Source organism: Cannabis sativa, chromosome X (assembly GCF_029168945.1).
Source record: "Cannabis sativa cultivar Pink pepper isolate KNU-18-1 chromosome X, ASM2916894v1, whole genome shotgun sequence".
Lineage (NCBI taxonomy): Eukaryota > Viridiplantae > Streptophyta > Magnoliopsida > Rosales > Cannabaceae > Cannabis > Cannabis sativa.
Window position 1 is genome coordinate 75,648,979 of NC_083610.1, and position 11,424 is coordinate 75,660,402.

The 11,424-nt window shown below is 30.4% G+C and overlaps 1 protein-coding gene across 1 annotated transcript; it reads right to left on the reverse strand.

Annotated features, from left to right (window-relative positions):
• Positions 1–6,272: 6,272 nt before the first annotated feature.
• On the reverse strand, positions 6,273–10,959 carry LOC115697809 (uncharacterized). The gene is made up of 7 exons (XM_030624945.2): positions 10,270–10,959; positions 9,523–9,854; positions 8,693–9,032; positions 8,196–8,344; positions 7,593–7,686; positions 6,682–6,753; positions 6,273–6,567 (listed from the first exon to the last, which is right to left on the reverse strand). Exons 1-7 carry the CDS (start codon positions 10,822–10,824, stop codon positions 6,523–6,525), a joined length of 1,587 nt encoding a protein of 528 aa, XP_030480805.1. The 5' UTR covers positions 10,825–10,959; the 3' UTR covers positions 6,273–6,522.
• Positions 10,960–11,424: the final 465 nt, after the last annotated feature.

Below are 11,424 nucleotides of genomic sequence, written 5' to 3' on the forward strand. Positions count from 1 at the left end.
ACCTAATTTGTAACTAAATTAAATCTAATTTTATATTGAAATTTTTACATCAAAAATCCAATTTACTCAATTTATTACAAAAAAACCCCTACACGCTTACATCATCATTTTTACCTTTCCTCTTTCTTTTATTACAATTATACTACTTACACACCAATTCCATGCATGCAGCCACGTCATTGATTGATGACTTATATCAATCACACCTTACATCATTCACTTATCTTTTTCTCTTCTTCCTTTTTTTTTTATTATTTTCAATTTCTTTTCAATTTTTTCTTTTTTTTTTAAATAAAACCTCCATAGTTGAACTCTTCTCCTCCCCTTTGCCAAAGAAAAGTTCTAAAATGGGGTTGAAATCTGTAGCTAATAGGAATAAGACGATAACACCGATTTTGCTTCTTAACTGTCGAAACGTGAGCAAGCTCCTCCTAAAAAAAATCAAAAGTTGCTGCTCAGGAAAAAAATCATCAAGATAATGCTCAAAAAATGATTAAGATGGAGCTGGTCTTTGATCTCAGGTTTGTTTTCGGTTTCTTTTTCGTTTCTCCCCTTTTTGAAATTTTTTTCGTATTTGACATTAGTGTGTTTTGTGTTTATCGATTTTACTATTTTAGGTTTTTCATTTTAACATTTCTTTTAATTTTGTTTGGTTTTTTAGGGCTTCTATTTTTTTAGTTTAATTTATTTGTTCTTTTTATGAGTTTTTCATTTTTGTTTGTTTAGTCTTAATTTCTATTTTATTTTGTTTTTTTTTTCTGTTTTTGTTTTTCGAGATGTTTTATTGTTTTTCATTTCAGTTTCTTCATTTGATTATTTCTTATTTTGTAATAGTTTTTTCATAGTTTTTTAATAGTGTAAACACCTTCTGTATGTATTTTTTTTTTAATATGTTTTCTGTCTAGTTGTTTCCTGTCCATTTTTATATCATCAATGGGTAACAATGAGATTTATCATGGATGTTGATGTTCAAAGAGTTTTTCCTGTATTTTAGTTTGTATACAGTTGTTTTGTAGTTTTATTATAGTTTTGCTACTTGCATATGTTATTTCATTATAAAACTAATATGCAACTATTTTGCACAAAACTTACTATATATAACTACTATTTCTTAGACCCCGTCAAATTAAATTCCTGCATAATATATAAACTAACATAAAATAATGCAACTATAAGGCAACCAAAATAAAAAATAAACTGACTTATACGTAACTGGTTGTACCTTAATTCGAATTTACTCTTCTTATTGTGTTTCTAAAAAAAATATATATATATATTGGAAACCAGTAATCAATCAAAATGCAACTGTATATAACGTAGATGTATTATTCATGAGGTTTTTTTTTTAAATTTTTCACATCATACATTGTTTTGGATTTGGTGGGAGCTCAAGATCTGTTTGTTACAGATCTACATTTCATGAATATAGATTTCGATATTAGGGGGAGTTATTTTGATCGAATAAAATAGAAAACAAATGTGTAATTTCAGTTTCTTCACAGTTTTTCTGATTTTTTTTTTCGTCATTTTCTGTTTAGATCATTGCAGGTCTTCTTTTCCAGTTGATTTCGCCAGAATTAATAGTTGTATTTTTATCGTTTTGGTTTCATTTTGGTTGTTTTGCGGTTTTGAAACGATCGCGGTATTTTCACCTTCATGGTTCGCTCTGTACAGCTGAAGGCTTAGTGAATGTGGTATTTTTGTAAATATTTGTATGTGGACTGTATAAATGTTTAATGGGCCGGCCCAAAGTATTTTTGTAATTTTTTTTCCTTTTTTGTATTTTTCTGTTTTTTTTTTCCTTTTATATTTGTAAGTCAATACAGTATTATATTACTTTTATTTATTTTTTTCTTGAAACATTATATTACTTTTATTCATGTGATTGAGATTAATTATATAAAAATATTTAACTGCTTTCAACAAAAAAAAACATTTAAAATAATTTTGGAGTAGTTTAGTAACATTTTTTTTTTAATTTTTTAATCACAAACATAAAAATAAAATTTATATTTTTAAAATTTTGTTTTTAAAAATAAAAATGTGTTGTTATATGATCGTTTTTTAATTTTAAAAATAAAAAATAAAAGTGTTCTATAATTTTTATTTGTATTTTTATTTTTTGATTTTATTTAAGTCAAGTCTAGGCTTGGGTTTGGGATCGAGGCCGTGGTCGAGAAAATTACATTGTATATCCACTTTACTTTACTTGTTTTAATTTTTACCACTATTTTTATATTTTTTTAGATATATCTATTTTTATGGATGATGTCTCCATTAGACCCTTTAGTTTATGTAAATTATATGCTAGCCTTAAGTAGAGAGTGAGGGTATATTAGACAATCTACTTAAGAAAAAAAGTAGGTTGATTTTAATAAAAAAATAATATGAGGATATTTTTTATTCATGAATACAAAGAGGAGATATTTTCCAACTTATCCCGTCATGATCCGTTACTAGGATTAGGGCCGAGGCAGTTAGGTCTCAAGGTCCAGATTGGGATCGGAGTCTAAAATTTTTAATAAAAAAACTATTTAAAAAAATTTTGAAAGTAATTTTTTTAATTTTTAAAATGTTTAAAATTTGATTATCAATTAAAAAATTGAAAAGCGAAACAGTTTCATAGAATGTGTTTTTAGAAAATGTTTTCACCTTTCTAATTAAAAAATAAAAAACTGATTAAAAAAATATTAATGTATGTGAAAAAAATATTCAAATATTTAGCTGCATCTTAGCAAAAAAATGTTCAAATATAAAAAGCTGTAAACTAACACTAAGCGCTTAGAGCGTTTTCTTTGAATTTTTCTATCTAAAACTATGTTGAATTCTAAAATTCTAAGTTTCTATTTATATGAAGGTAAAATGACTAATGTGCAATTAGAACTTATTACAACTTTCATGGAGTAAAAATACAATTAATCAAAGTTGATAGAGTTGCCACGTCTCATTTGCTGATTGGTTGTAAAAGGTGAGCAACAATGATGAAATAGTGCCACTTAGCGAATCTTTTAGTTCTCTGAGGGTTGATGAAGAAAGGAGGAAAAATGGCCCATTCTCGGGCCCGGGAGGTGGTGCGCACGCACAGTCCAGGAGGAGTCGTGCGCGTCACGCGTGGGTGGGGCGCGGAGGGAAACAAAGGTGCTAACACGCCTATTTTTGGTGGGGCCCGCTGACGGGACTCAGAGAGAAAGGGGAGACAACCCCCTGGCCCAGCTACTACGCACGAGTAGGAGCCCGCCACGTGGCGGGAATGTCGGGTGGAGGAGAGGACTTGGGCCAAATGGGCCTGGCCGCCTGAGCTAGTTTCGGCTCTTTTTGGGTGTCAAAAATGCCATTTTCATGTTTTGGGTCATCTTTTTGTCACTTTTTTTAATATCTTTTCTTTCTTATCACAAATATTATTTTCTCAATCAAACACAAACAAAATTAAATCTAAACAAAATATTTTCAACGTAAGATATATCGCATTAATTTCAATGAAAATATTTATTCAAAAATATAAATCATTTAATAAAAGAAATACATTTTTTATCTTTTTATTTCTTTTTTTTTTTTAATTACAAACGCTCTCATCAAGGACCTCCTTCTCAGGATGTTGAACAGGCTTGCAGACCTCCTCTCGTAGTGTGTAATGACTTTGTCTCATACGTCTTCTTTGAGAAAGACTCCTCGACCCGGTTGAATGTCATAAATACTAATTATATTAACTATATAAAAAAATAAAATTAATTCTAAATAAAATATTTTCAACATACAAATATATAACTTTAATTTCATGAAAATATTATTTAAAATTTAATTAACTTTGTATTTTTATACTACAAAATATGCAATATTTTGACACTTAATATTAGATTAACTTAAAAATTTGAGTATTTATTAATTAATATTTAAAATTCTAATAATTCTAAACATTTTATTGTAGATTGTTTGTAAAATATTATTGAAATGTTATATAAAAATAATTGAAGCTAAAAAAAACATATTGTTTAGTAATTATCTTATTAATAATAAAAAATAATGTGAAAAAATATAACACAAATTCAAATCGTATAAAAAGTGAGTTGACCTATATAAGAAAAAAGATCAGCCAGAGAAAAATGACACGAAACTAAGTACTAGGGGTGTACATAAATTTTTGTAAACCGTCCAACCTGAATAACCCGTCCAAACCAAACTGAGATAACCCGATAAAAAATACAAACTGAAAAATCCAACGAAAATATAACTCGTCCAGTCTTTATATTGGACGGATTGAAAATAGTATCAACCCAAATTAACCCTACCAACCCGATTAAGAAGGTTTATATATATAAATGTTTTTATTATATATATTTATATATAATTAATTTTTATATATATTTAAAAAAATATAAAGTTGAAATTATTCTATTTTTTTTTTTATGGTGATTGATTTGAACTTTGAATTAAATCTATATATATTAGTTTCATTATCACAATTAACTAAAATATAATAATTGAATGTAAAAAAAATATTGGTGTTCGGTTTGGGCGGGTTAACCCGACCAAACCGACCAATTCATTGGGCGAGTTATTAGTTTTTTTTTTCTCAATTGGGCGGGTTGCACTAGATTTTTCTAACCCGGTCTTTACATTAGATTGAATAAAATGTAGCATAAACCGACCAAACCGACTAATCTACACCCCTACTAAGTACATCACAAAATTACCGGACCTACAGACCATGTCAAGCCTATCCTTTAAAAATAATGGCATAGTACGATCCTTATTTTGAAAGGGAAATTTGAGTTTTTCATTTATATTGGTAGTATAGGCACATTTTATTATATATATACCTCAAATTACCCCTCCCATCTCAAAAAAAAAACACCCAAATTTTTTCAGCCCTTCTCTCTCTCCCACCAGCTCATTCTCTCTTCCCTTCTCTAGTTCCCACCAAACTTCACCACTGAAACCACCGTCAAACATCTTTGACCACCACCCATGACCCTCCCTCTCTTGTTGGTTGTCTTTGTTGCGTGACCAAGAACCCACGACCCTCTCTCTCTAATTCTCTATAGTGCATGGTCGATGACTCACGACCACCACCGTCAAACAAAAAGATTAGGGCCCGTTTGGTACGCACTGGATTGGACTAAAAAGGATTGGACTGGACTGGACAAGATTGGATTATGCTGAAAGTAATCCTGTGTTTAGTTTAAGAATGGACTGGACTATTTTATTTATTTCCTTTTAGAAAAAAAAAAACTTAAATTAAATAAAAATATATAATAATAGATTAAAATTAAAATATATAATAATAAATAATTCGTAGCAAAAAAAAAAATATATCATATATAATTAAGAATATACATAAATATATAATAAAATATTTTGTCATATTTTTTATTTAATAAATAATTAAAATAGTAAAATAAAAATACTTGAATAATATAAAATTGTTTATCTTAAACACTAATTTAATCACTAATTTAATATAAATATTAATTTTTTAAAATATTTATATAAATTTTTTAGTAATTTAAAAATAATATATAATTTTATTGTCATATTTTTTTTTCTTAGAATTTATTTAAGTAACTATTATTTAATTAATAATATTCTAAATTTTAAAAACTTATGTATAATAATTCAAAATTATACATTTTCATTAATTTTAATAAATAAGTTTTTGATAAAAAAAATGTATAAATAAATGTGTGATAATTATTTCCTTTAAATTCTTATTAAATTTAAAATATATTAATAAAAATTAAAATTAAAAAAACGATAAAAAAAAATATCACCTGCATGGGATTATTTATCCCACCCTGCTGGATGGGATAATTACTGATGAGGTCAACTGGATTAGTTATCCAGACTTCTAACATGTCCAAACACTGGATTGGACAAATTAGCCTGTCTAATCCAATCCAGTCCTGCGTACCAAACGGGCCCTTAAGGATTTATAGTTTTTTTTTGTATTTTTTGTTTATTTTTTTTTAGTAAAATTTGCATTTTTTGTAATTTTTTTTTGTATATAGTACAATGAGATACAATAGTAGTGGAATCTAAAAGTTAATGATAAAGGTCCAATAATGATTCAATAGTGGTACAATAGTTGATAAAGACATAATATAATCCGATAATAATTTGATAAATACTTCAAATTTATGCCATAGAAGAAAAAGGGTAAGATTTTTGATTTAAAGGGTAATTTGAGGAGATGAAAAATAAATCTACATTGTTATTTTTTGCTTGATGTAAGCATAATTTATCAAATTTCCTTGTCAAAAAGCAGGCACAACATGAGCATGAAAAACAATCTCTGCTAGAAATTCAATTTTACAAATGAAAAAGATAGTGTTCCCAAATATTATCAACTTAATTAGCAAAATTATAGGTTGAGCACATAAATAATAGCACAAATTACTCTCTGGTAAGGTTTGCCTTTAACTAAAGGCCCAACTAACAATAAAAAGAAAAACTAATAAACCAACAACACAACACCATCATCATCATCAAAATCAAAACCCGACAAAATGGAACCTTTCAATTGTCTCATTCCAGCTTTACCCTGTCCATATCATTGATCACCCCTTCAAGCTGTAAACACAAAGTTAAAATAAATAAGCAAAGAAAGAAATAGTCCTTTTTGCACTGAAAGTACACAGCACAGTCGTATGATCGAAGTATGAACAAGAAGTTGTGGATGGATACCTTGACAATCTGACGCAAGAAGTAATCCCCGTATCTCTTTGCTGGCTTTGATTCTACCACACATACTATGTCCTGTAGAAAAAAGAGAAACCAAACATTAGTAACTACTGCCTTCTTATGATTTTCTATGCCAATTAATGGAAGCCATAGATATAGTGAAATTTGTCAAACTAACAATGTGAAATATTAAAATTTGTAAAATAACCTCACTTAATTTATTCTATGCGATCATAATAGTCGCACAGAATAAATTTATGGTTGTTTTACGACTATAATAGTCGTTTATAGTCGCACGATGTAATTAATAGTCGTTTCTGCAACCATACAAAGTTATTTTGCTAATAAATTTTTTTATAAAGTTATTTTACTAATAAAATATTTCATAAAGGCTATTTTTACAAAACATTCATAGATATATCAATCTACCAAATTACCAGTGTAAATCTTAGCGAGGTCTGATCGCTTCGAGCCAGAACATATAGAACCTTTTTTTTTCAACACACTACCAATAATGATAGCAACACTTTGATCGACACTGCATAACAGAGCTCTTTGTACGGAAACTTAGGATACTAGTTTTAGCTATTTAGAAACAAGGTTTCCTAATCCTACCAAACCCAAGAAACTATGTAGGTACCAATAGGGACTCAACACTCAGGCTTTGAGATTTTATTCTTAATTTCTAACATTTTAATTTTATGTTATGTTTTATTATTTTTAATTGTTAGCCATTAACATCTTTAGGAATTTGTAAATGCTTTTTACTTGAATTTGAATGTGTATACTAATGCTGGCTTTAAAAGTGTTTTACTAAAAATTAGAAATGACGATGACTGACAGCAACCAGGGCTTTAAGATTGAATTCTCAACACAGAGGGATAGAGGTTAGCTAAAGAAAATGGAGAACATACATCATCAATGTAGAAATCTACATCAGCATTAGAGATGACTCTTCCATCACTGTCAACGGCATGTGTCTTGTGCTTGTATGTCATCAAGATAGTCCTGCCAAGAGTGGCAAAAAGGTATCAGCATATTTTTGATATATCAATATAAAAAAGTATCTTGTGTTTTTATCAAAATGTAGAGTTGGTACCTGTGTTTTTAATAATACTCATATAGCCTACTAAGCTTAACCCCATGATAAAATTTAGCCATTGGATAAATATAAAATTTGGTGATTTTATCAAAAAAAAAAAAAAAAACTCATATGGTATTTGGTACCATAAACTCTACTTGATCAATAAAATTTTATTAGTTTGACCAGTATGTTTTCATTGATATATAATTAAATAAATAAATTTGAATTTATCACTCATTAAGTCAAAACATTTTGATCATATTGAAAAAAGAAATTATCGATCAAATTTTAATACAAGGTACAAAAAAATGTATGATTTCAAAATATAAGGTATTAGTAAGCATTATTGAAAATACAAGATACCTATGCACCCATATATATAAGATAATAATAATAAAAAAAACTATGTGATAATGATAATGACATGAATTACCTCAAAGTGGGTTCATCCACTTCCATGTAGTTCGCAAGTTTTCCTAGAGAGATGGTTGAATAAACATTTAGGAATGTACGGACACCTGATAACAACTGTTGTTGCTTCACCTCATATAGAAACAATTTTAACTGAAGTCTATAGGCATCCTGCACAAACAGATTAAATGTGTTATACCACATAAAATCCTAAATGATAAAAAAACTACAAAAGTAAGAACAAGCCATAATCTAAATCAATCGCTGACTAATGTAATTAACGACTTTTATTAATGAGAGCTAACACGAGAGGTATTTAAAGATTTTTATCAATGAGAATTGGTCTTTTCTCAAAAAGATAAGACTGAATCAACTACAGAAAATATCAAGCCCTGTTGGTTATACAAGTTCAAGTAGTGATAATTCATGAACAAATCAACTTTGAAGCTCAAGTTATCAATGATAGGCAGAAGAAGATTGACTACAGATGAATAGTAAATTCCCTAGGCAATTAGGTACCTGGTTGTAATTTACAAGCGGCTCCTCAAAACTTGGGGCTGATGGAGTAATAAACTTTGGGCATGCATACGAAAAAAGCTCATCATAGATAGCAAAAGCCTCATCATCGTATCTTTGCATTCTAATCATCTTTTCACCATACTTCTCCCTTAACTGAGCGTTAACGGTTTCCTCAACAAGCTTTACCTGGGGACAAAGTGAGAGAGCAATTGCCAACAAGGCATACATCTGTTCGTTCTTTTTCAGTATCTGCTCATACTGTGGAGATTTCTGATGGAACTGCTTGGTTTTGTAAATGTACAAAAGAATTTTGTTGAATTCACGAATTGCATCTGTGTACCTAAAGAACAATTATTCACACATAAAAACATAAGGACAAGATTTGAAAAGAAAAAAATCACTTCCACCAAATCCAAAATACATACCCGTAAAGGGCTGTTTGGTATGATGTAATATTTTTATGAGAATGATAATCTTCCGCATTCTCATGTTTGGTTATGTGGTTTTCTATTTAAGTCTGGAAAAATTATTACTGTGAAAATAAGTTTCCGTATGGGTAATCTTAAATTCGTTCAAAAAAGTGGATTCCGAACATTCTCTTCAATCTTAATAACTTTTCACAATAATTTATCAAGAATTCTTGTGTTCAACCAAACAAGGTAATTCAATTAACTGTAATCAAAACAAAATATTCTCATGCATAACTAAATGCAATTATAAGTTTGCAGACAATCATATCTTCTGCTTTAATATTAAAATTAATCATATTATTTTGAACTCCTCGTACTAAACGCACCCTAAAAGAAGAAAAAAATATTGGACTGACATACCTCCTCAACATAAGATTGGCAAAACCATAATGATAAATGGTGGTTATGTGGCTTCCAATTACAACGGTGTAAATCCCATGCTGAGTTATGTCAATAGGAAGTAAGCGTTTCAGACCAGTATGATAATCACCGAGTAAACAGTGAACTCGAAGTAGTCCGACCATGCTAAAATATCCCAACACCTTCAATACATTACTCCCACCATTGTAATCGTATCCATCAGTAGAAGTAAATTGTTCAAGTCCTTCTTTCTCTCGCTCGAGAATCTGAGTAATATTAGATTTCTCCACTAGTGCTTGCAAGAAGTTGAGCACACCATACACATTCCATGCCTACACAATACCATAATCAACATATTATTAGCTTGCCCCCCATCATAGCATAGCAAAACGATAAAATTTACTAGCATCAAGAATTTCTAGCGTGGTTCAGTTGCAATTTTCCCCAAAATCATGGTTCTGTCTTTCCTAAGAACTAAACCCAGTAACGAATTCTCCTCCAGTTCTCTAAAGTCGTCAATCACAAGCCCAAATTTTTTTTCTAAAAGTGCTCAAAACTCTATTATTGGGAAAATTTAATAAAATAACATGAAAATGTTAAGTAAATAAAGTTGCAAAATGATCGTTTTATGGTAGCATAGTGTAACTCTGAGACCAAGCATGGTTATTTTGCTAATAAAAATTTTCCTAATGACTATTTTTACAAAACAGTTCTATACTTGCCTCTCGATTAAGAAAAAATTAGTACCTGATCGAACTGTCTCAGAAGCTCAATCTCCTGTTCTGTCTTGTTCTTCATCTTGGCCCTGTACTGGCAGAAGCTCTGAAACTGGTACACGAACTCATCCACCATATCCCACAGCCACTGATTGGGAAGCTGCATATTAACGACGCCATGTAACACCACTTGAAACAAGCTAATATAATTGTCCCAAGAGTCGATCCGCTGCTTTAGCGTCGGGGTAAGCCTCGCGTACAAATGACGGAACCACATCTCGCGGTAGAGGAGGCAGAAGACGTGGTCGTTGTCGACGTAAGTGGATACGGCGTCCACCGAAGGCCATGGAGTGTCCTTAAAGAGCCTCTCTGACAAGGTTTGGAATGAAGTCTCGTACATCTGGTGAATCTCGTATACATTTTTCTCGCGGATGTGGCGATAAAGGTGGACCACGAAGGACTTTACAGAGTCAGGTACGAAATTAGGGTCATAACCAAGGTCCTGCCCAGCTGCAGCGGAGTGGCGGTGAGAACCAGTTGAGTCTTCGTAGTCGGCGGAAGCGTCCTCGTAGTCGTAGGGCGCCATGGCTGAAGCTAAAGGAGTGGGATAGTACTGTAACGAAAATAGATAGAAGAAGCGGAAAAGGGAAAATCGTTAGGGTTTACTCACCATTATATTTGAATGATTCGATATGAGTTTGGGCCGCTGCTTTGACTGGCTAGCCCGATTCAAGCCCAGCCCATATGTTGGGAAATCAAGTACAAAATTATCTCTTTCAGAAGAAAAAAAAGTACAAAATTATCTATTTATCAAAAAATAAAAGTACAAGAAGTTTTTATTTTATTTTTACGGTAGTAAAGTAAAGTGTTTGATGAATGAGTGTACTTTTGACTGACATTGTGAAATTACCATACCTTTTTCCTTTTTTTTTTAGGAAGACACGTCACATGCATAGTACGTTTTCTTTTTTTTTTATTTTGCTTAAAGGCAAAATCTATATTTGTGTTGGTTAATTTTTTTCTATTACAATCCTAATACTAAAAATTATATTATAGAGAAGGTGGCCACGAGGCTCGCTGACGGGCTCACTAAAAGGCTTGTCTTTGTGTTTAACTATAGTCCCATTTTGTCAAATTTCAGATCCGGAAATCTTATATTGTGGTATGGGTATATTAAAAAAAAGGG

Excerpts from the sequence above, each read along its gene's own strand:
- LOC115697809 (XM_030624945.2), bottom strand. The coding sequence starts at position 10,824 with ATGGCGCCCTACGACTACGAGGACGCTTCCGCCGACTACGAAGACTCA. Across the intron at positions 8,345-8,692 it reads CGCTTGTAAATTACAACCAG|GATGCCTATAGACTTCAGTT; the intron begins GTACCTAATTGC and ends CTGTTTGTGCAG. Across the intron at positions 7,687-8,195 it reads GTGGATGAACCCACTTTGAG|GACTATCTTGATGACATACA; the intron begins GTAATTCATGTC and ends CACTCTTGGCAG.